Source organism: Poeciliopsis prolifica, unplaced genomic scaffold (assembly GCF_027474105.1).
Source record: "Poeciliopsis prolifica strain line A6 unplaced genomic scaffold, Auburn_PproV2 SCAFFOLD020, whole genome shotgun sequence".
Classification (NCBI taxonomy): domain Eukaryota; kingdom Metazoa; phylum Chordata; class Actinopteri; order Cyprinodontiformes; family Poeciliidae; genus Poeciliopsis; species Poeciliopsis prolifica.
Window position 1 is genome coordinate 1,280,934 of NW_026562395.1, and position 26,067 is coordinate 1,307,000.

At 38.3% G+C, this 26,067-nt stretch overlaps 1 protein-coding gene across 3 annotated transcripts in view; it reads left to right on the forward strand.

The window, feature by feature from the left end:
• Nucleotides 1–26,067, forward strand: part of LOC129369071 (A-kinase anchor protein 7-like) — a 41,540-nt gene that overhangs the window by 7,165 nt on the left and 8,308 nt on the right. For all 3 annotated transcript variants that reach the window (XM_055044380.1, XM_055044381.1, XM_055044382.1), the window contains 2 exons: nt 174–220; nt 1,058–1,158. In XM_055044380.1, coding sequence (XP_054900355.1) covers nt 174–220; nt 1,058–1,158 — 148 coding nt within the window. The remainder of the gene's footprint in view (nt 1–173; nt 221–1,057; nt 1,159–26,067) is intronic.

A 26,067-nucleotide genomic window follows, 5' to 3' on the forward strand; every position in this document is an offset into this window, starting at 1 on the left:
AGAAGTGACACAGGAAGGACTGCATCTATTTTTTTTCTTCCTGTTGACATTTGATGATTTCCTGGCTGGCGCCTTCCAGACAATGTCACAGTTGTGTCACCAAGAGGATGTAAGTGTCATAAAGCCGATGATTTATTCACTAAGGGCTATTTTTATTTTCTTATCTCCACCAGGGAATAAAACGAGTGGAACCAGGCCTTTACTCCGACTACACAAACAAGTGAGTACTCCATTCGTCTGTAAACAGCCAATACCAAAGAAGTGGGGTGCATTGATTTTGTTTAATGGGATTTTGTGGGTATTAACACTGGCTCATTAGATTGCAGTAATTTATGCTGTTTGAGACTGGTTTAGATCATTTGTAAAATATGTTTTGCTGCTTTTTATGAATAATACATTGGTGTAATAAGATTGTCTAACAGATTATTATCAAGGTCCAAATTCATGCTGGATTAAGAGGGTTGTGAGGTGTCCTGGACTCTAATGTCCGTGCAATCTCTGTTGGATTTTGGCAAATCTGTAAAAACAAATTCCAATAGGAAGTTAATCCAGCACACAGTCTGAAGCTGTCTTTACAATTATGTCAATGTATCATTTATTCAGTGAGCAGCTAATCACATATGTTCCTTCTCTTTCACCAGCTTTATTAAAGAGGATGGCAAAATTTATTTAGACAGTCACATTCTACCTTTGAACTGCAGACAGGAAACCTGTTTTTTGTCAACCAGTGGCCAGTCTATATGCGCAATTTGGAGTAGTTTGTGCTTCTGGGGGTCACAACTACAGGGAGATCAGCTCACACCAATCTCTATGCGCAAAAGGCCTGATTATGGTACTTTAGCTGCATGTGTTCTGGAGGACTTCTCCAAATTCCTGCAGAGGATCCACTTTTTGGATGATTTGTGATGTTATGGTGAAATCTCAATCTGGTGTGAGGGGGGGTTTAAACAGTATCAAATGTATTAACACTGCAATCGCATCTGTGCCACTTGTTTTTGGTGCTGATTGCTTTAAGATGGTTATAAAAACTGATGAACAATCTTTCTTTAATGCTCAGGTTTTTTGGAAACCAGACAGTGGAGCGTTTGGATTTGTGTTCCATGTTAAAAAAGAAGCAGCAAGATGGATATTATCACACCGAGACTTCACTACAACTAGGTAAGCACTCACAGTGTGAGTCTCGGGCTCTTTACAGATCCACCAGAGGGCGCTGTCACTTTGCATATAGGATTGTGAATTTCCTTGTCCATGTAGATTTTAATATCAAAGGGTAAAATTGTCTGTTTTTTTACATCCTGTTTTCGGATATAATTGCCTCCATTTGTATCTCCATCACTGAAACTGAGCCGTCATCTGTATTTGTTATTCATTATAACATGTGAAGCTTGGACTGATTTATGTTGCAGAAGGTCAGTAAACCTGGCGGTTCCTCACGGCAGCCAGGTGAACGCTTGATTGGGAGAAATTTTCATAGAGTCATGGTTTTTAAACACCGTTTAAGCTCACATGGGCATCAAAGGTTCGGCGTAAGACAAATTGGCATAATGGAGCGCGGTGGGCTTACTCTGGAGCTCATTTCCATTTCTGACTCTGCTTCCCAGTTGCTCATTACCGCCCTGCCAGTGCTGCAGAGTAAACCCCGGTCATGTTGTAAAATACAAGCGCCAGGCTAATGAAAGTAGTACAGAAGGTGTGTGAGTTACAGCGGCGGTGCTTTAGGAAACAAAGTAGTTTCTGTAAGTTCAACATGTGTTTATGCAAATTTTGAAGCAGTGTGTTGTTGATGTATTAGATGCAGCCGGAAGGCTCAGTGACTCACTGAGCAGCTTGTTAATGAATTTCAGTTTTTTCAACTCATTACATAATGGGTACAAAACATTTGTCCGTCCATATGTGTTCCTCTAAGTAGGTCCTAAAGTTGGATTGGGTGTAATTTGTTGCTAAAGCATGTAGCCATAATTCACAGTTGGACCATATGCTCTCTTTCCCAATAAATGTGAGTTTTATAAAAAGTGAATATTGCAAAAACGCTCAGAAAGTGAATGCGGGATATGGTAAAGATTAAATACAGCAGATTGATGTATTTGAATAATTGAAGTATGTCAAGTTGTTGCTGCTTGATGCAAATAAGTCTCTGGGAAAATTCGAATACCTCACGAATTTGTGTAATTTTACACAATCAGAGATTTACACAATCAGAGAGTATCAACGATATGTCCATGTAATGTACAGTAATGATCACTGAACAACCGTCCTGCTCTCATTATTTTCCTTACCCTAAGATAATAACAAGCTTCTCACTTTGTATGTGGTTCTGGAGTTGCTTGAAACAAGCAATGCAACAGTTGTAGCCCTTATCATGGATACGTCCCTGTGGAGTGGCCGCTATCCATTCCTTGTGATTCTTCTCAAAATTCTTTAATGGATGCAGTTTTTCCTCTTGGTACAACGCTTTTTCCTTCCACCGAACTTTCTAGTCACATTCTTGGATGCAACTTCTTTAGCAATTTCATTTCCTTCCATCCAGTCTCAGATTTTGGCTGGTACCATACATAGGGCCTTCATGCTGTGCCTACATTTGCCTTAAATTGATAATGATTGCTGATATTTTGACATTCTAAGTGACTGAAAATATGAAAAGGTTTTACATTTTTACCTGAAAAATGTGGAGGGGTCATTAATCATTGAAATGATTTTCAATAAAATCATTTTCAAAATTTTATTGAAGTTTCCTTTTCTTTTTTTATTATCTATTATTCTAATTTCTAAATTAAGCTTTATTTATAATCTGAATTACAGAACAGAACTGTTGGAAAATCTTGTTGGAACACAGAATAGCACAATGCTGTTCCTCCCCCACCTGTTTCTGCACACTTCCAGTACCGCCCTTATTTTTTTGGTACAAAAAAGACAAATTTGACTGTAGAAATATTTCTGACTGCAAATCCTGAAGACCACTGCAGTGTGGGAACTCAATGAGCATCATCCATCACTCTTATTAAAGTAAAAATGGTTTGAAACTACAGTGAACAAGAAGGTCAATTTCATTATGCAGCTGACTGCAGCCCCCACCCCAGCAGTTAGCCTGACTAATTAAGCAACTAACATCAGTTTCATAACTCATTAGTGTTATCGTCTTCATTATATCTTTATTCCAGACACAATAAAGGACCACAGTAAAAGGATAAAACAAACAAATAGAAAAATTTTATTCTCTGCAAAGAACAAGTGCAAATTACTGATCAGTTTGACAAGAGCTTTTACCTGGTGAAATCTATGCATAACAGTAGGTAAAGTTGATCAACACATTATTTATTTGCATGAATAACTATTGCTTTTTTTGCTTAAAATAAAATAAATCACAATTTAGTGAAACCATTAACACTCAATTTAAGCCTTAAGTAAGAAAAAACATCAGACTTTTAAATAATAAAATAAAGTGTAGAAAATGTAAATTGTCACTTTCATTCTAGTTAACAGGATCAACGTGTTATTCATACTGACTATCACAGGTTGATAAAGAGTAGCAAAATGGTGATTCCTTTATTCCACTGTCAAGTTTACTAATAGCTGTGGGCGTGGGTTTGTGTGAGTGACAGAGAGCTGTCAGTTTCAGTAGAAGTGGGCTGTCACGGTGTTTGGTGGAGCACTGGATTTTACAGGAGAGTGGCAGTGTGTATGTGTGTGGGAGTGAGAAACGGCGCAGAGGGATGTTTACCTCACACATCCCTTCATCAAAAGGAAGCTTGTGTTTTTGCGAAGAGCTTCCCCACAACAAGACATGCATATTTAAAGCTGAACATCATCTGCACTTCTGCTGTTTCACAGCCGAGGATGACGAACTGGAGAGTTTACAAACAGAGTGATAATTCTTACTGTGTGTAAATGTGGTAGAAGTGAAGGGAATTGTTCAGATAAACATACTTTTGTACTATTTTCATCCCATCGTTTCTCCAGAAGTTGTCAAATTAACTTAAAATAAACTGTAAGTGATTAAAAAAAGAAAAACAAGAGAAACACTGGATATGTTTTTTCGATAAGGTGAAGCAAAAAGAAGTCCTGAGTGTCATTAGTTGACAACCTGATCCAATAATGTCTCGTTATGTGGAATCCAGAATGATTCTTTTCAAAACAGTCTAGATTAACTCTCCTTTTGTCAAACTCAATTCAAAATATCAAACAAGCACAATGAACGTCAGTTTAATTCCAATAGTTAAAGTAATTTAAGGATGCCCATTCAAATGAAAACCTCATTTTGACCAAGCATGTGGCGAGAGTAAAAACTCTATTTCGAGGTAGAAAATAAGCCAATAAAAGTTCCTGTGCTGCACCCAACATTTAAAAAAACTATGTCTATTCGTTTCACTTATTTAAAAGCAGCATGAGAATTGAAATGAAAAAGAAAGCATTCAGCATTCTAAAAGTCTCTTGGTTTAAAAGAGGCCAGCGTTCACAGTTGGGCTTTAAATATCCATAGTCTGAGGCCAAAACACATGATGAGCAGTATGTGGCATCACTCTCTCCTTGGGAGGGCCCTTGTTCAGCCAACACTCTGTAGTTTCACGGCTGACACAAAATAATCACGAGGCAACCATAAAAAAAGAAGTGAATCTTTTATACACAGTTCAACTAATTTACCCAAGAAACTGCTTTAAATCTTGAAATGGTTTAAAGGGGTGCCTCTCCTACAGGGCAGCTTCAAGTCAATCGAGCACAAGACCTGGAAATGAATTACTATGTTTTTATTTCACTTTTGACTGATGTGTTTCTTCTTTTCTAAATAGGGACATTTAAATGAGAAAAACTTTTATTTTGTTTTATATTAAGAAAAAAATCCCACTTGATCAATGTTAATGACCGATCTGCAGTCGACTGTGTTAGATATTGTTGAAGAGGTTGTAAAATGTACATTCAGAGTCTGTATAATTCAAACTGTACATACGCTACTCTAGAATCCAGGCACAGTCTTAGATAAACGCTCATTTTACGCTCTTTGTGACAATCCATTCTTGTGGAGCAAGTTTGCTAAGGTTTTTGGCTAATGTTAGCTGCTTTACTCTGTTTTGATGCGACTCATTTAAATTTGAGCCTTCACATCGTTCAGGGCGGCTCCAGCTCTGTGTGTGTGAGCAAACCTTTCCGAAAAAGTTGCTCTTCTGCTTCGTAAACTTAGCAGTTTCGCTTTGAACAGTTTAAATTTCAACATCAAGTGTTTCAGCTGCTCTTTGTGGAGCTTTTGCATGTGGCCTATAACTAAATTTTGCAAGATAGCAGTATAATAACAGCTTTTTATAAAACCGGTAGAGCAGATTGCAACTACACATTTTGTTTCGGTTGAGGCAGACAAAAAATTTTAAATGTCATTTAAGAGACCATCAGATAGAGTGGTTTTAGAGATTAAATGAATGATGTCATACGTTTTTGCAGAAACATCACTGGTGGAAACATGAAAGATGGTTTAGAAAGCAATGTGCAAGTCCAACACATCCTTTATATCTAACAGGAAGCCAGTGAGGTTTACTAAGGCTTTTAGTGGTGAATCCCAGTGGACAGTGTCTGACTGTGCTTATAGACATGTTAATCCTGTAATCCTGTAAAACATAATCCACAACGGAGTCTGTTATTTACTGTCCAATAGTTAAGGGCTGGATGATGAGGGGGATGCCTGAATATAAGGAGAATACTACAGTAACTCAAGATTTATTGTTCATACTAATAACCTTTACGTTTTCCATGTTTGACATGCAGGGATTTGGCATAATTACCTCCAGACTTTCTTTATCCGCATCAGAGGGGACATAAAAGGTTTTAAAGCCGGAGCACTCTGAGGAGAAATATTTAAGTTTCTTCCTGTTCTCTTTCTCCACGCTGCTCTGTAGGAATGTGACAGCGATGTGTAAGCTAAGAAACTGTTGATGATTCATTGTGTAGGCATGTGTGTGTTATTGTGTGTGTGACAAGGAAACCGTCAGTATTGTGTCTGCAACAAGACTGCTTGTTACGTAAAATGTAAGAAATGTCTAAACAGTTTGACTTTCAGTTCGCCGGACAGACCGTTGTTCTCTGGGAAGGAGAGCTTTATAAGTGAGATTAACTTCAGAATATCCAAACATCGTAGTCTTGACGGTACAGGTTTTTTCCTCCAGATGGCCCATGCGACACCCTCAGCTGATCTGTGTAGGTGAGACCGTTTCAGGAAAATGATTCGTGTGGCTGCTGTCACGGCCTGCTGGCATTTACAGTATGAAATGGTCACACTCGCAGCTGAAACAACATAAACTGTATCTAAGCCTTAATGCTCACAAACTGCAGCCCACAAACTTAGATGCACTGCATCACAGCTGCAAATGTTTAATGAAGCTGCTTCTTTGCTCTGTGGCATTTTAGTATTTAACTAAGACAAGGTCACGCTTGCAAAACTGTATTGCTTGATGTATTTTTCTTTCTCTCTCTTTTAAAATCTTTTGCCAGCAGTTATTTTCTGCTCACTGGCCAAAAATCCAGATGAGTCACTATAATCATTTGCATATCAGAGAGGAAATATCCCTCTGGAGACATACAGAATGTGAAAGAAATCTCACAGGAAAGTGATGACGAAAGACAGTTAAATATTGCCCACGGTGTGAAATAATTGAACTGCTTTTGTAAATCATGTACATTTCTTAGTCATGAGAAATGACACTGCTTTGGTTACAAACATAGAATTTTGCGTTTTTTGTTTTTTATTTGATTGATTCTATTCAGCTGGAAGGAAAACGAGGTTCAGATCACGAAACAAATCAATTACCACTGAACCTTTACCCGATTGAAAGTTTTAAGTGTCAATGTGTTAAAGCAAAGGTCACCAACTGAATTTGCTCAAATTCAGTTCAGAATGTGTAAGCAGGCAGTCAAGGGGCTTTCTTTTAATTTGCCATGTTTCTGAAAATAATGAGCAGTTTCAGATTATGAGGCCAAGCCTAACGCTCCTAATGGGGGATCCTGAATGTTTTTGCAGACTAGCAGAGAGGTTAGGATTACTTCCTAATCTTTCATGGGAACCTTTGGAAACAAAGGACTATCATTTGCACACACTATGTTAAGAACGTGTAAATTTGCACAATAAACATCTACCATATTGCATAGAAGTAGTAGTTCCAGTACTTTTCATGTTTTGCATTTGACATGAATCTTCATTATTAACATATAGTTAATGAAAAACAGCAAAAAGTCCACTTCCAAACTCAAAATATTTTACCATCACCAATATTAATGTTGTAGTCAATGCGTAAAAAGGAAAAAAATATATATATAAAGAAAAATGTTTAGGTGTATTCTGCAGTTTCTGCAAAAACAAATCAAGTTGATAAAACAAGTTTTTATTTTATTTAGAACAACTGATAAAAATCACACCATGCTTTTAATTATTTCATTCTAAATATTTTAACAGGTTATGTGCACCAAATATCTCTTCACTACTACACTTCACTTGTGTGTGTGAACTGAGATGCATTGTGGGTAAGGCGGGGTGTCTCGATTTATTCTCTGCAGCCATAATCTGGATTGATTATTTCAGCCATATTGTAGGATCATTTATTATTTGTCTGTTTGCTTTTTTGATCCCATGTCATCAACACCAAGGTTTGTTTAAACTGGAATGCAAGGCTTAGTTTATTGTCTGATTAATTATAGAGGCTTTGAAATTAACAGGCTTCTGTAATTGGTAAATAGACAGACCATGGAATGTTACCCTCTATAGAAATTCCAATTAACCCATTTACACTACTTTTTTTTTTTCTCAGACACACACAAACACACACACACACGTTTGTTGGTAATTGGGGAGCAGACGATGTCACATGGTTTCTGGGTTGGATGTTTAGTCTACTGAAGGTGTTTCCTCCTGTGTATTGCAGCTTGGAAATCTGCTTGGGGAATGAGGTTAATTTGTAATTAATGTGTGATAAATGTAGAAGGTAACTGTCCAGGGAATTCTGGCAGCGTTAGTGTGTGAGAGCTGAAGACATTTGGGATACTCCTTAGAATCGCATCAACAACGACACCTATAGAACAGGGCCTGAGATCCTGTTGAGTAATCTCAATTCCCAGAATGTAATGAATGGAACCGTGTCTGTTTTCGGGGTGATTGGTAAATAACAAAAGAAGCCAAATCATTTAAACCAAAGCCACATATTGCTTGTAATTTTAGATATAGTGCTGAATAGTCTGTCAGGGATTTGTTTTTGTTCTCACAACAATTTTTTTACTTAAAAAAGGGGATAAATGAGGTAAGCGGTATGCGGCTGACACCTTACCAGGGCTTTATGTTGCACAGAGGAGGCGCCGTGGGATGAGATAAGGGCAGAAGAACGAAGGGAGAGAGGGCTAAAGAAGGATGTCACTAACTGAGCAGAAGGAGGTATAGAAAGACTAGTTAGAAAGATTGAAAAGGGCGGAATAAGAAATCGGATAAACAGTACAGATAAATGAGTCTGGAATGGGGAAAAAAAAGACAGAGCAGAGGAGACAGACCTTACAAAAGAAGCAAATTTGAAGAGATTGTGCAGTAAAGGGGCAAACAGGCTGGCGAGATTTACAGAGAGGGAAAATTGAGAGTCTGAGTGAAGGTGACATTAAACAGATGACCAAATTGAAGGTTGATATTTAAAGGACAGTGTAGGAAGGAGACACAAATAATAATAAAAAAAGGAAGCAGCGCATCAAGCAGCAAACTGAGCAAGTTTAATTTTTATCTTCATCATGATATAACACTTGCATCAGAAAGTGTAAAGAAAACAGATCAAAGTAAAAAAAAAAAAATCCAAACACCAAAGACTGCAGTTTCCATGGACTGACAGGAAAATTCCCGAGGCGTCAAAACTGCACAATCAGAGAAGCATGAAATGCTCCAGAGAGCAAAGCAGCTCAGAGCTAAGTGGTGGGTTTGTTCAACAGAATCTGAATGAACAGTGCAAAGCCTGAAAGTTTGTGTTGAAGAATGATGCATTTCATTAGGTTCACATGATTTAAGGCACGTGAGCAGCATGACAAGGTGCACATTGGGAAAACAACTCTCAGTTCAGCTGGTATTGCTTCATTTTTTGATCTCCCTAAACTACAGTCATCCTCTCAGAAAGAAACATTTGTAGTTTTATACTATTTCACTAAGTCCTGAACAGTTTCTGCAAGTTTTTTTATTATTATTATTTTTTTTTTTTATCCGTGATTACAAGAAATTCAGTCAGGAATCCAGGAGATGCACCATTTGGCAAATTACATTGAAAGCAAGATCTGATCAAAATTACTACCGGCTGTTTCCTTTCTTCGTTTGATAAAAGAAAGATTTGTTAAAGTTATATTGTTAAATTGAATACGATATGACAGAAGACACTGAGGCGCATTGCATCATGAAGAAAATCCTTGTTTATTTATATCAAAGGGCCTCATAAAGCTTGAGTGTGAAAGCACTTGGTGCTGCACAGCAAGAAAAGATTTCTGCTAACACTTACATGGACAAGATTGCAGATGTATTTTAATTTTGAGATTTTCAAATGATTCCCAATATTTGCTCTTCAGCATGTAAAATATTTCATTTCCTTAAAAATTCCAGAGAATTCCAGTCTATTTTTCTTTGCATCTAAGAAAGTGAAGCAATTTGTGTCAATTCATGCATCTCTGGGTAATTGTAATTAGACATAGTTTTTAACTGTGTCTACAAAAAGTGAGTTTATTATTGCTTGCGTCATTGAAATTTAGCATGCTCAGAGAAAAAACAGCGAATATACTACTGTAAGATTTTTCTTCGGCTGCCTCTCTCGGTCTGCAGAATTGTCTGACTCACCATTGGTAGAATTCATTTTTATTCTGATTTATCATATCACATTAAATTCAATCAGTTCTGTTAGATTAATTCTAAGGATTGTTTGAGTAATTTAATTATGTTGAGCCGGTGATTTACTGGTTCTCAATTTTTGATGTATCAGACTGTTGGCAGCGTATCAAGATGCAATCTGTATTATTGACCACAAAGCACCGTCTCTGAACAGTATGAGGAAGTGTTGAGCTATCGATTGAGATCTTGTTCCCAATATTTAAATTCTGTTTATTTACCACCTTATTCTGCACCACACTGAAAAATATATTAGTTAGCACAATGCAGTGTCATAACAATTTATGAATGCGTAAAGGCAAGTGGCTGAAATCTTTTGGCAATATGGAGTATGAATTGTTGGATGTGTTTTCCAATGGAAGAAGATCTGCTTTTCAGTGTTATTCCGGACATTCAGTGTTATGGGGGAGGGACTCCTTTGGGAATGCTAAATGTCCGGCTAGCCTTGACATTTCTGTGACCATACCATACACACAGGAGGCTCCAGGTTTTTTATAAAAACACATTATGGTTGATGCATGTTATTTTTCTTAGTGTGTATGAACATTTCATTTTCTTTTCTTAATTATTCCAGTATTGACCGTTAACCGGATACTGGAGCCACTGACTGATGCAGCTGTTAAGACCACAGTCTCCCTTGTGACTTAATACTGAGGCACTAATGGTTTGTAATTGCTAAACAAAGACAATACAGTTGCAGTTTTTCCTCTGGCCATCTTCATTTCTAAATATAAAATAACAAACTACAAGGTGCCCTCTACTTCTCACCCAATTGGAAACCAAAACATTTAGCACTCATTTTCAGGATGGGAAGAAATATTTACAGGTAAAAGGTTTTTTAGTCTGTGTGTATGACGGTAAAATGTGTCTGCTGACAAAGACATGCGAGTACATTGTGAATCAATCAGGCCTTGTCAGGATCAGATCTCAAGACTACAAGATGCTTCAGATAGCAATGATCGCAACTTTGTGCGTGTAAATCTGGGAAAAACAACGCGATTGTCTTTAAGGTAGCAGCTGTGAGTTCAACGCCGCAGTCAGAGCCAACACCCCTTGGTCAGCTGACACAGCTGAGCTCAGTGGAAAACGCTCCACCATGTATGTTGTGTGTTGGTGTCTCTATTTGCTTACCTCATCTGACCTCTTGTTTGTGACGCTCCATTAACGCTGCTTCTCGGGGAAAGGTTTTTAATAAAGCAGTTCTTGATTGTCCACTTGCAGCTACTAAAAGCATCCCTGCAATTGGTGGAATTTAAATCTACTGGCAATTATCAGCTCTGTTGAGGGGAACCACCAGAGGAGATTGAATAAAAGCCTGAAAAGCCGTGTCTTTAGTGTTTCTAAAGACACGCGTTTGCAAAGTCAAAGAAGCTCAACTGCACAACCCACTGAACTGGGGCTAAAAACAAAAAAATCACACAATCCTCATTAATTTTGAGTCTCACGGAGCATTCACAGCAGTCCTGCTGAATGAAACTCTGGTTTGTTTATGGATGTGTAGTCAGAACTCTGGACTGCCTAAAAACAACCCACATCAAGTAAACCAAAGAGAGGAAGTGGGGATTGTGGGTAAACACACCAAAAAAAACCTTAAACAAAACATGAATCTATCAAGATGGCCAGAAGGAATCTCTCACAGCCACATGTGGACAGGCAGATGAATTGAAACCATTGATATAAATATGATCAGATGAAAGTATGTAACAACTGCTGGTAAGCCCTGGCAAGAACAATACATTGCCTTAGCTACTTAGCAGGAAAATGGAGGCTTTCAGTTTCACCCATGCATCAAACAAGTGCTGCCAAACGGTGACAAAAACTTCACTAACACTATATAAACAAACACAATATGCTTAGAATTGGCTATTTCGAAATAACTGGATGCCCTTTTTGTTCATCTCAGCTTCACCAGGGGTGAGGAGGGGAGTTCAAAAGGTCAGGATTTGAGCTGAATCCCTAGTCATGTGCACTGGACTATTATTTGTAAGAGTAAGAGATTTACATAACATCGAGGTAGTTAATACCAGCAGTGTTTCTGCGTGGCTCTGTAAAAACTGTGGCGTTATAGAAAAGCAAACCAATCCCCCAGAGCCGTAATGAACATCTTGCTGGCTGTATGTGGAACGAACATCTTTGCAGAAATCACACATTCTGGTCACAGAGAGTTTAGACTTTCACCTTCGAGTCCACACCACAGGGCAATTTTTACTAAAACTCACCACTGCAGACACTTTCCCCTAACAAAATGTTCGGATCAATGCAATTAATATTTATACCAATTCAACTTTGCCTTATTTCTTTGTAATAATACCGTACAGATGAATGCGATTGCATTTCGTTTGTCACCAATTTGTCTATATTTGAACTTAAATGTCTGTGCATTGAGGGGGCAGTGGAATAGAAGTCAAATTTCTTGTTTGTGTGTACAAAACAGGGTAATAAAGTTGATTCTGAGATGGTATTCGCTGTACGGCTAGTGCCCTGGATTATTTGATTGTGCGCTTGTTCTCCAGCCACCCACAGGACAAGCTCTTCGACTTGGCTCTTCAATCTGCCAACCACAGCCTTGGCTCTATAAGTATGTGCATTTCCCTCTAAGCTCTGGCTGTTCAATTCACACTTCACCAAATGAATTATCTTTTTCATCATATTCATAAAATAAAGCAAACCTCTTTTTTTTTCTGCATATTCATAGTAAAATGACTTCTTTTAAATGTAATTAAAAGAGCCTCTAAGTAAACATAAGCAATACATATAATTTTTTGTCACGTTTCATCTGACAGTGCCTGGTTTCATTCTAATTATTTTACTTTTAAAATTTAGTTGTAATAAGAGAAGACATTAGATTCAAAATCTGCTTCGTACTGGGCCTAATACTAGAGCATGATCCCAAACAGAAAACAATAAAAACACAGTGTAACCATTGCATTGATTTTTGCTCTCTCAAAAAGGCACCCAAAGGGTCCCAGTCAGCGAGATAAACAAATAGATCCTTCTGTGTGTTTTAGTTGTCTCTTAAGCTCTATTCATCTTTTTAACGGCTCTTAAATGGTCCCTGTTCAGACATTTCACATGGCAACAAATTATGAACAGCAATTCCTGTCGTTAACCTCGCTTGGTCAGTCATTATTTATGAGGCTGCTCTAAAAGCCCCTTCACCTAAACTCTAGTTTTCTCTCTTTAGCTAAAACACATGTGCAATTCCAAAAACCGATGTCAATAATGTTGGATTATTTTTATTTCTTATAACTGTGGATTAAAAAATACACTCATCATTAGAAGCCCATTAAACCTAAAGCATGTGTTTATTTCTGCCTCTAATCTGTTTGCACAGTTATATTGCCGTCTGGGCTTCACAGACTTCAAATTTGAATCAGCACAAAAAAGTTCAAATAAATAAAAACCAAATGTCATTTTTATAAACTCTTCTGTCTCACGACCAAAAGTTTAAAAAAAAATGCGTGCACAGACAGCTTATTCGTCCCAGTATTTATCACAGATTCAAACATTAGTTTTTAAATTAGCGGATTAACATGAAGTGGTTCAATTCAGCATTTATGACGACATACCTTCTCTAAATAGCAAGTAAAATCTATTCAGCTTGTTTACTCCAGTTATTTTTTATTTTATTTTATTACTCTTGTTTTTTATCTAAAATATTCAGAAGAAAATACAACCTGGGAAGCTGAAATACACAGGAGCAATACTTCAAGAGTTCAATTCATGTTCCTTGGCTGTACACCCAAGAGTGGAAATAAGAAAGGCTGTAGATGTCAGGTTCTGAAAAGGTTTCCACATCACATCACATTAAAGTGTATTAAGGTGAATTTTTTGTTTGAACAAAAACAAAAACATTTTTGTACAATGCCAGTGCGTTGTATGCACTTTTAGAGACCATCACAATAATAGCAAATTGTAGCTTTTCACAGGCAACATACTGCAAATACCAGAGATCCAATGTATGAATAATTAACATGAGATGGATGTAGGACAGAGGATGGATATAAATGTAGATATTTATTGTGAATATTCACAAAATTGGACACAACTCTGATAAATCAGATGTAATAAATATGACTTTAGACAATAAAATACGTTGGAGGCAAATTACTTTTGTTCTGATTGTTCGGGTCTGAATTGAGTGCTGGGCAGAAGTGGTGGTGCTTTATTTCGTCTATTTCCATCTGAATCATGTCTGCTGATGTCCAGTCTTCATGTTGTCGACACTGGTCGATTTTTAGCTGGATTTGTGTCAGTGAGTACTGCTGAAAGATTTGTAGCTGCCACAGCAACGCACTATATCCTTACACTATGGGGAATTACAGAGAAAATAAGGCAGTCAGATTCAGCCGTACGATTTCGATAGACTTCGGACAAGCAGTCCAAAGTTCAGTTGATACATTTCACGTTGTCTTAACCTCGGAATCAGGTGTTTAAGTCCTCTATAGCATTTATTTTATATTTTAAAAATAATTTTAGCGTTTAAGTCGACATTGAATGTTGCTAAACATTATTATCCTTGTCTTCTGGCCATTTCTAACTATTACTGATTTAAGAATTTATTGTAAAAAATATTTAAATCAAATTTGTATCTATTTAAGATGCATTTGAATGCAGCAAGATATAGATGTAGGTGTCATAAATAAGACAGTCGAAAGCAGTGGAAAGCGGCAGCTGCTGGCTGTGATGAGGAGGTGGAGCTTGTAAGACCCCCTCCCCCTCAATTCACACACACACACACACACACAACCCCCCACACACACACACACCCTTTCACAGTAGTGTCTGCTGTTTCCCCATATATGCTGTCGCTCCCTTTCCCTCGCTCACATGCCAGCCACACTGAGAAGCGTGATGTAGATACAAACACTCCCATGCTACATCCCACCTCCTCTGTCCTAGTCTACTTCAACACACATGTCATTTTTATCTTACTCATACATTCTCCTCCTCTGCGTTTGCCACTTCAAAATGCAAAAAAATATATTCTTTTAGTCTCCTACACACTCACACTCCAGCTCTTCTATTCTCTCTTTCTCTCTTCCTCCCTCTTTCTGATGCACACACCCCTCCTCCCCGTGTCAGCGCAAAGTAGAGCAAGAGCAAGGAGCCACTCGTTCATTTTTTCCCCCCTCCCAGCATCTGCTATCTTGCTCTGGCTTCCTTTGGCTACACAAGAGAAAGGGAGGCTTTTTGTTTTTGTTTTGTTTTTTTTTTATCGGTTGTTTTTATTGCCTCCATCTTTACCGGGTCTGTCTGCTGTTTGAGGGTGTGAAATCAGTGCTACAGAACAAGAGGAGGAAAATAAATAAATAAAAGAAGCAGGACGCCGTCGCTCCTGTCATAGAACGAGGAGCTGAGGAAAAACAGGGACTACAGCTGGGAGAGGGGAACAGGAGAAGAGGAAAGGAGGCGCCATGGGTCAGCTGTGCTGCTTCCCTTTCTCCCAAGCGGAGGAGAAAATCAGTAAGTGTCTCCGGCTCCCGTCTTCATGCGTGGGCGTGTGTTGTTGGAGGAGACAGTTGGACTGATATTCTCAATGGTGGTGTCTGTGGGGACAGACTGCGAGCATGCACCGTGGAGAGATGTGTGTTTCGTCATGTCAGCGCTCCACATGTGTGTACACAGCAACATGCATGTTTGTGCGGTGACCTAAGGAGAAGGAGTCCCTGTGAACGAGTGACTGGGGGCCATGTCATTGAATTTGTTAGAAGTCTGTGGTGTTGCAGTAAATAAAAGGTCATTGTTCAGTCTTGTCATTTTTCCATTAATACCTTTATTTAATCACATGTCCGCTTTGAGCAAATATTGTCTTTTTGTAGGATTTTTTATCTTCATAGGAGCCCCCTTGCTCTCAAACATGGTAATATTCAGTGCTTGACATTGTATTCATTAGACTGTATTGTTGCTTCGCTGATTACATAATTTATCCTGGATTTTAAGTGTAAACTTCCCAAAATATTAAACGAAAACCTTCCCAAAGACAGGAAAAAGATTAGTTTTTCTCCCACATTCTTTGTGGATGTGTTTCATGTTGTTCTTTAAAAATTCCTGCCAACTATTGAACAGCAGGGCAGAGAAAGAAGCAGCAGGTTGATAATTGCATGTGTGTCCTTGCTCACATGAGCCAAACGGCACCGGGATACACTTATAAAATCAACACTTGTTTGCTCAATAGATTCATTCATGATCAAAAAGCCTTTGTGACGGGTCAGCGTCTTTCTTTTGAAGTAAACCAATTGTGGAGAGCTGACAGGGGACGCTGCATATTAACTCTGTGATCTGAGCTCTGTGTGTGTGTTGATGCCATTCAAGTCTCTGATCAGCTCAAGGCCAGATCCTGGTGTTTAATCAATCCATTTCTCACCGACAAACCGAAGAGATTTACTAATAAACAAAGAAGACTCAAAGCTGTGACAGTGATAACAAAACTAACACCAGGATACGTATATGCTGAAATTATACCAATAAATGTTCCATTCTTACATATAGACTAAGTTGTGTCAGATGATGCATACATGTGTATATAGTGACAAAGATAATAAAAAATAAACAATTACAAAGGACAGAGTCTAGTAAAATAAATATTTCTGTAAAGATTCAACTAATCTTTTCTCAGATCTACTGCTCTACACCAGTTACTATACAGATCGCAGCTGTTGTGATAAACAGTACATTGTTTTCAGTCACATATTGAAACTTATTTGTGTATTTATTTATGTCTTCACACAAGCAGCTCAACCACACAGGGGTTGAGTGAGAAACCTGTGGTTTTTGTTTCATCAAAAGGCACATTGTTCATTTACTTTTACAATAATAGTACTTTGCACTTCTTATCATAAGTGTGAAATTTAATGACTATTTAAATGAGTCAGAGAAACAGCAGCGACATCATGTTTTCCAGAGACATTTAAAGCCTGAGATTGGTGTCATTGTTAAGATTACTAAACTTTATGTTTCATTCTTACTCCATGGTTTAATGATTTTTTTTTATTTGTCCAGTATTTGAATTTTTCTCTTCAGTGCAATAAATCTGGTGCAAAGTGACCAACAAATTAAATTTACAAATTTGAAAGCCACCTGCCGTAGTCATGGTGTTGATGAGTGAAAATGGTTGAGGTCTTCATTGTCTTATCTTTTTTGTGTCTGCTATCTGTTTTTGTGGAACAATACCTTTAAAATTCTTTAAAAGTGGACTAAATAATTTTTGAGAGTCTCAGGATTAAAAATTCGATGTGTATGTATCGCAAAGATTAGAGCTCCTGTGTGTAGCATGTTGAGCACTACTGGCCTTGAATTAGTTTTAGAAAGTCATATTTTTTCATTTAACTCCGAAGCTCAGACTGAAGAAGACTGAGAAAATGGACTTTATCTGCAATAAGGAATAATTTCCAAGTCTCACGCTCTTAAATATTTTCTACATCGCTCTGGGGTTATCATCCTTTCGTGTGCAGTCATGGGGGACAGTTCGATCTGATTTCTCCACATCGAGACCACCACAACTTTCTAAGAAAAAAAAAATGGTGTGCAACTCGTTTTACACAAAATCAGTGTGGTTCAATAAAAGTTTAGATTTAAAGTGAAAGTAAAATTTTGAATTTATCATTAGGTGACAGCGATGATGAAGGGGATTCTCTATTAGGCGTAATTTAAATGAGCTCCAGGGGGTAATTAGTGGAGCAGCTTGTGGTTTGATTAAACCATTTTTGCATTATTTATTTTTCATAGACGAATGAAGTGTCGCTGTTTGTTGTTGACTTGCGAATGTGGTGCCAGGATATATTACAGGAGACGAGTTCAACTGGTACACATTGGGAGCATCTCATTAGTTTCTACATATTTGTTGTTTGTCCACAACAAATATGCTTCTTGTACAAAAGTATGTGAATAAAATTGTCCTCACATAGGTATTCAGCTTCATTGTCAGAATAGTTGTAAGTAACTTGATATTGAACCGTGAATCTTCTCACAACTTGAGAACAGCTAAGCAAACCCGCATGTCGAACTTGTATTTTTAGTTCACAGATTGCAAAAATAGTTGAAAGGACAACCAGTAACTCAGAAGATACTTAATGGTGACTGTGATTACACCATATGTCCCAGATCCACAATTTGTACCATTGGCTCATTTGCACATGCGCTAAAAGAACTGCTTCATGATCATTAACATTCAGATCTTCAAAGTGTAACATATTTATTTATGAATTAATGCAAATATCACTTACTATAAAATGACCTTTTTCCTAGACAGTGTTACAATTTACTTAGTGAATGATAATTGTCATAATTTTGTTAAAAGTTTATAATCAGTAAAAAAAATTGTGTATGCACTCGACTGTAACTTTAGCGACATTGTCAATGCGCCCTCTAGTGGACACTTCACAAACAAGACTAAAAGCGTTATTATATTGTGCAGGACTATATCCCAGGTGCTTATAGGAAACACAAATTCATATTTCCTCATGTTCGATTTTTGTACACATTCACCTGATTATATATTTTTGAGAAAATAGCAATCAAAACAACAACATGCAATTGCACCATTTTTATCTGTCCCTTTAGATATTCTTCTGAAATGTATGTATGTTTGTATAAGTACTTTTACAATTGAAATAAACTTCCAAAGGAAAAAAGAAATATCAAAAAGAAATCCGCAAATGAGCTAACGGTACAGATTGTGCTTCATGGTCACCACCACAAAAATGAAGGGCCTCTTTAATAACTACATATTGAATCCCAAGACTTAAACTGGGCAAGATTAAAAAAAACAAAAGTATTAAAAAAAGTCGCTCGATTTGTTGCTAATCGCTTTTTGAAGAAATGCTCCTAGACGGGTGTAAAAGTTGCTAAATATAGCGATAAATTGTCACAGATGCCTCTATGCTATCCTTATTGGGCAACTCTGAATCTAGGTTTTGTTTCTGCATAGTTTTCTCTTGAATATGTCAGACTGTGTTAAGTGGACATCAAAAAGATGTCCTTTTCATTTTTTTTTCTAAAGCCTTCTGTACATGTTGCTTTGAGCAGCAATTTTTATTTTATTTTGTTTACAAAACTAAAATTCAGTTCAATTAAATCATTAGTCTAGGTTAAAAAAACCAACGTGCTTTTGGTTTTTATAGATTTTTTTATTGAACCACCCAGACTGCACATGTAGTGCTTATGCTTGACATTTTTATTTCTACTTGGGGGGAGAGAAAAAAAAAAAAGCACTATGTCTCTGTAGTTAAAGAAAATCGATGAGCTACTGGCTGAAGTAATGATTAGACAAGAAGTATTAAAAAGAGCAAATGATCTGTGGTTGTAAAAATGCATGCTGGTGTGTGCACCTTGTACGCGAGATACTGTTGATCATCAAGTCATAAATGCAGACTTTGACTCTGAGCTGAAAAGCCAATTCTGAAAATAGGTTTGGAGTGTGTAGGTGCCTGTTTGCTCTTTTGCAGGATTCTTTCTTTTCTGCTTCCCTGTCTCTCCCTTCCTCTCTCTCGCTCACTGTTTTCTCTCCTCCATGTCCCTTTTTCATTCTCTGCTTGCAGCTGCATTGCTATGAACAGTGGAGCCACTGTGCCCTAGTTCTGAGCAGAGAGCGATGGGGAAAGGGTGAGGCAGGGACTGGAGACTAATGAGGGGAAACGAAGAGAGCGGCCTTAAAGAGAAATGGTGTTTTTGAAACAAAGACGCCGGGGCATTCAGGGCAAACGTGTGTGTTTCAGTGTTTCTGTGTGTGTTCAGCGGGTCAGATGCTCCCCCTGTGATTCGGCGACACGCTCCCTCGTGAGCACTGCAAGGCACAAGCATGCGTGTGGGTGAGCGCTTGCTTCCACCATGTTTGCGTGTGAATTCAGCCATGACCAATGTGACAAGCTGTCACAGTGTGGTGATAGCAGCCACTGCAGGTGATAAACACATAAACATATTTTCACATTGTGGTAAATCCAACATTCCCACATCTTCAATATGGATCTTTTGGAAACATTTTCTAATATGATATTGGCCTTTTGTACAGCTATTGGAAATCTCTGCGTAATTTAATTTTAATTGCAAAACATTGCAACAGTTATGCTGACAAAAACGCCTGAGTGGGCTCCAAACCGTTTAGGATGTTGCTAGAATGGTGGGAATAGAGCTCTGACAAGGAATATATAAATATCCAAATGATATGTGAGCAGTTAAAACTGCTATATTAACCACACGTGAATAAATATTTTTGAGACGAGAGTTCTGCTTAAATGGGATTAATTGGGGCTTTAACTGTACATATGTCAGACAACAAATACATCTGCTGCAGGCGGTAACTATGCTCTTCCAGGAGTAGCAGCACACGTGCTTTTAGTGCAGAGTGTTGTGAGTCACAACAGATAATGAGTACGTTCTTAATCTGGATACAATAACAGCAACTAGGTAGCATTGATGGCACTGATGGTGCTAAAAGACTCGCCTGTTTCTTTTAATCGAAGTTCAAAGTATGGCAAGCCTGATAACTAAAGGTACGTCAAGATCACAACAGAAATTTGAGGACAAAATAAGTGAAACAGAGCTTTGTTGTATTGTTATGATAAGTGATAGTTAATCATTCTTTTGTGACATGTTGCATAAATCTTTTTAAAAATATTTTTAATAAAGAGAGTCAGTGCCTACATTCTACAGTGTCTTTCTTTTTAAGACACTAGAATCATCATATTTATAGATCATCTTCTCAGAATAACGTTTCGCTTTGAAATAATGGACGATCTCAAACACAAAGAAACAGGAGAATGTTTTTAGTTTATTGCCTGGGAATATATTCTAACATTTACTAGTGCAATTGATTAGATTTTCCGGGCTTCCTATATCAACGTTCCCTGGGGGGAATTTTATTGCATCCTGTGTGGAGCCTGCTTGGACTTGAGATTGGACTGGTTGACATGTAACGGTCAAGGTCACTGTGCGAGTTAGAGCCACGTCTCTAGAGTCTCTGTTGACGCTCCGTTTAAAACTCCGAAAGATGAAACTGAATATTAAAAACTTGTTTAATTAAAACCTGACAGATTTGATCTTTTCTAAAATGTACTCCTTCAGGATCCCTGCCAAGTCTTAAGCTGCAAACAAAATGGATGAAAATACGATAATTAATCCCTTTGATTATTAAACTTCCTAAAAAAAAGTCTAGTTGTACGAGTTGTGCTGCTTTCACACAACATCCTCACAGATTGTTTTTTTTCTCTGCTTTCATGTTGGCCCCAGCAGGTTCCATGTCGCCGCTGCGGCGAACATGACTTAAAGATCATTCAATTGAGTTCGAAGCTTTCTCCCTCATCCCCTCAGCTTGCAAACATCCAAGCAGCGTCATTCCTTTCATAACATCTGTTTGCTTTTTTTAATTTTTATTATCCGTTTTTATAGAGCCCTCTACGAAGGCAGCTTTCCCCCTCGCAGAGGTCTGAAACATGCAAATGGAGGAGAATCCTTATCTGGTTCTTCACGGCGTGAGCCGTTCACCTGCACCATCTCCGTAGCAGCACTTACAATCCGACCTTGGACGGATGCCGTCTCTTTTTCATTTTAATAGTAAAGCTTTGGGCCTCCATGTTATAAAAATGTTGAGTCGAATCCTCGAATGTTTGTGTTCGCAGGTGAAGACAGCAGAGACCACATGTGAGCAGGAAGGAGAGAAAGTTGAGAACACAGAAGCAGGGGGGAAGCGCAGCAGGGGAACCAGCTGCATGCACCGCACTTTAATTCATCCTGTTTCACCTTCCATGCCCAGACTCCTCTTCTCTTTCTCTCGGTGTTAACTCCTTCATGCTCCGTCGTCACAGCAGAGAGGCTTAAAATATTCACATTATTTATTCATGTCCTTTAAAAATAAGTTTATGAAAGTCTTGAGTCTGGCCACTCAGCAGAAAACACCTGGCTGCTTTTATGCATCACAGCCTGACAAATAGGAGGGACTCATAAAACGTTACAGTTTATATGACCTAAAATTTGTGGGAATCGCGGGTGCGGTTTTTAAGCTGAATGGCATCGCAGGCGGATGTGTGTTTTTTAAGGCGCTCACTTCTTTAGCGCTCCGAGTCGCTGATGTTTGATTGTGTTTGACTGGATCGCAGCCGGTGTTTCTACTCATCCAGACACTGTTTAGATGAAGCATACTTCACAGCCTGGTTCAGACTATTCCTGTTTCTTAGAGACAATTTCACCATATAGTATAGCTGTGGCTTGTCAAGTTCAACAGCAAAATTTAGCGCTGAAACTCAACACTATCCTGGAAACTCTAGGGTTGAGTTGTGATTTTCTCGATTGTTGGATTGCAGCAGCCTATGGCTCTTGTAAATCAAAGTAGGGGATTAAGAGTGTTTCGCTGGGTTCATCCATGTTCACAAAGACAAATGCACAACACCATATTTTCAAGCTAACAGAGATTCGCTTTCTTCAATACTGAGCCTTAATGGTGGACTATCTTCTTTTAGATTCTACCGTACACAACAGATTCATCAAGGCTTTATGCAAAAGGTTGGAGCAAGCAATTTGCACTATCACTCTAGACCGTCCTCTCTTATGCCCTCTTCTCCTGGCTTTATCTGATTTAGGTCTGGGGATTGACTTACCTATGAAAGCATATGGATTATGTGTCTAGTCGAGTTTTTCTGAATTGATTTAGCTATATGTTTTAGATGATTAATCTGCCGAGAGACCAATGATGACCCAGCTCTGCTTTCCTGGCAGAGCCTACCAGACATTTTTATGTCTTCATTTCAGAAGTAGAGTTTATAATTCCCTGAAATCTGTCAAGTTTCCCACGGTTTTGGAAGGACAACAAGCCCACAGGAACACAGATCCTTCACCATGCTTATCACTGGACTGGAGCCCAGCCAAAGTGCATAGTTCCAGTTTCTTTAATTAACTGTAACTGTGGTTATAAGATGAGAAAGGCAGTTTTTTTTTTTGTATGCCTCTCAAGCAACTTGTTGGTATGAATAACCCACTACTGGGTGATGCAAAACAACAGTCATTATTGCTGGTGACGGCAGAAAACAAAATACTGCTTAAGAGAGATGGCCATCTGCGTCATCTCTTTTTTTTTTTTTTTTTTTTTATTTCCCAGAACTACATGTACTTCCATTTAAGCTCCCTGGATAATCCAATAAACATCAGAAGTTAAAGCATAAATTTAAAAAATGCTTTGTTTGATCCTGTTTTCTACAGGTGTGAGCAGAACAATGAAGCTTTTTATTGTGTTCACTGTCAGCAGAAGGATTTATTTTCCATATAACTGTCTTCGCACGTTGGATTAAAATAATATGTCTGTGTCCCAGTGCACTCGGTGCCATTATCTGCCTGAAGGGAGATATTGCCAGAAACATTTTTATTATTGTTATTATTATTATTTTTACTTCAAAACTTGAAACACAATGAAATCAGGCCGCTTCAAACCCAGTGGACGTGTCCCGTAGATCTGGTTCTCCTTTTGCCTTTGCCGAGTAATTTTCTACACAGCATTGCAAATGTTCGCCAAGCATTCATCGCCTTGTCAAATGACATTTGAGGCTGGAGGCCACAGGCCTATAAACTATTCTGCTAACCACCTCTTACGCTTATTGATCGGACTTTAGAGCTGTAGCCAAATGTTTCCTCAAGTGGATTATTCCTGAGTGAGAAGGGCGCTGCCATTTTATCTTTCAACTTCTTTGTTGTGTTTCAGTCAGAAAACGTATTTTAGTTTTTGTTTTGTCACGTGTTCATTGAAACGCTTGACAAATACGCTGAGTGATTACAAATAAGTGTTTGAATTCTCAGCTGCAGGCAGTGTCATGGGTTTGGAGGAGTCTTTGGCATTTCCTCAGGAAACTGCTCCACCATCAGTGAATCTCACTCCCTGCTCTGGAGCCTCAGCCCCTGCTGTCCTCATCTTTCCTCATCTTCAGGATCCAGTTTCTCCCCCTCGTTCTTCCTTCATCCTCAAATTAAACCCCCTCCAGTTTGGTTTTCTCCTGCTTTGCCTTCTCATATCTCAGTTTCGAACTTTCATTTTGGCTGTTCCTCCTCTGTGGCTTTCTCCTCTCCCTCCCTTCCCTTCCCCTCCTCTCCATCTGCCCCTTGCTCTTTCTACTTTTCCATCTCGTCGTGCCACATATGCTTTATTAGCGTTCCGCGCAAACCTCCGCTCACGCTTTCAGGAAATCTGCTGAAATGGGAAGAATTAGTCATCACAGCAGATTATGAGGCTGGATATAAACATTATAGATAGTCTTATGAATCCAGTGAATATGATTAAGTATTTAATTGGATTATTATGGGTCCTTTTGCTGCTGCATGCACTGTGCATGTCGAGCCTCAGTGTGTGGTTAACATCACCAATAGGAAATAGGCTGGAACGATAAACTTTAGGAATCACTTTAGGAAACCCTCCTCCACCATGGTAAGTATTTAACAAGCTGCTTTACCATTCAGCAGACTGACCTGACCAAAAATGGACTCCTCTGGATGTCTGGAGCCGATAAAGGACAAGACGAATGAAAATGCAGGAGTTTGAGCTCATGCAGTTTAAAGGTTGCAGCACACAGAACAATGTAAATCTGCACGCGATGCCACTTCCCGTTACTCACACTGAAAATGTGCAGCATTTCCAAATACCATCCACTTTATACCTACGACATCCCAACGTTTGCTCTTCGTATTCTCCATTTTATGCTCCTGGTTCACATAGGAAATGTCACAGCAGTACTTATTTTTAGGAAGGTAAAAGTATAATTATGTTCTTCGCCTTTTCATGTCTGCCTAAATGACTATGTTTATGCAGGAGCATTAATACATTATATTTATGTATATCATTTTGCTACTCAGCTGTTTTTATCACTCATTTATTTACTGCCACTAAATGAGATGGCAGTAAAACGTGACATTTATGACACAGAAATGATTGACTAATTGCCAGCATTTTTTCACTTCTAGTTTAGTTTATTCAGAATGTTTGTGTATAAATGTCAAAGTACATCTCAATGAGCTATAAGAAAACCTATTTTTATTGAAGCGTTACATTAAAAACTACTATATTAGATGCTTTTACATGCTGAGAAAGAAATGAAGTATCTAGATGTCCAACATGTATCTCTACTGTGATTTAAATTGCTTCATTGCCTGAGTACCTAAGTTACACCAGTCCATATTTGGACCTCACAGGCAGAAATACAGCATAAAAAAAACCTCAACTCTCTGAAATCTGTAAAACCCCTTTGGTTGTATCGTTCTTTTTCAAAAAGAAATACACTTTGAATGTTGGATGATAATATGTTGCTTCTAGCTTTGTATAAAAGATCAATTTTCATGTCCTAAAAATGAAACGAAATGAAAAGTTGATGTAATGTTTTGTAGTTATTGTGCACGACGTGGAAAATGTTCAGTATGATAAAACTGCAAACCTTTATATGCAGTGAATCACGGTTTATGACCTCTTTAGGTTTTATTTGTACATAGTGAATGGAGACTACCAGCTAAGGTTCTTGTATATTTTAACCCTTTAGAGTTTTTCACTTTCAAAGTTTTAATCTTTAAACATTGCTTGCTCATACTTGCTCACTATAAATTTTTGTTCCAAGATAACCAGTAGCTTAAGGACAGATAAGTGCTCTCATATTGTCTCCATGATGCACACTTGGGATAAACATCCATCCCTGGGGAACGCCACAAAAATATTCATTAATTCAAAGGAGAACCTCCCAACTTTAAAAGATGTTTCTTTTAAAGTTTTAAAGGGGATCGGGGGGGTCGAAGTTTAAGTGGTGTGAAAGGAGAAGAGGCTTTGAGACCGAAGCGAGCGAAACCTGCCAAACATGAATGGGAAGTCAGAGCAACCTCTTTCTGTTGTTCAGAGCTGAAGTGCCTGTCTGGTTCTCATCTCTGCAGCCATGACAACCCTGCCAGCGAAAAAACAAAACAAAAAACAGAAGAGTGACAGAGTGGGAAAAGGTCGACTATAAAGACACGAAGGCTGGAGAAGGAAGCTGAGAGGAAAAGGTGCAGGAAGTAAAAAAAAAAGGACACAACACTGGAGGTGAAAGAGGCGGCGTTGTGTCTTGTGTTCAGGATGCTGCTTGAACACGTGTGGTATGTGGTGTTCGAGATAAGTCACGGAAATGATTTTCCACATACGTGTCATCCTGGCGGCTCGTCAAGTTGCATAAAGTCCTATCTATGTATTTGCGAAACGGGGACGAAGG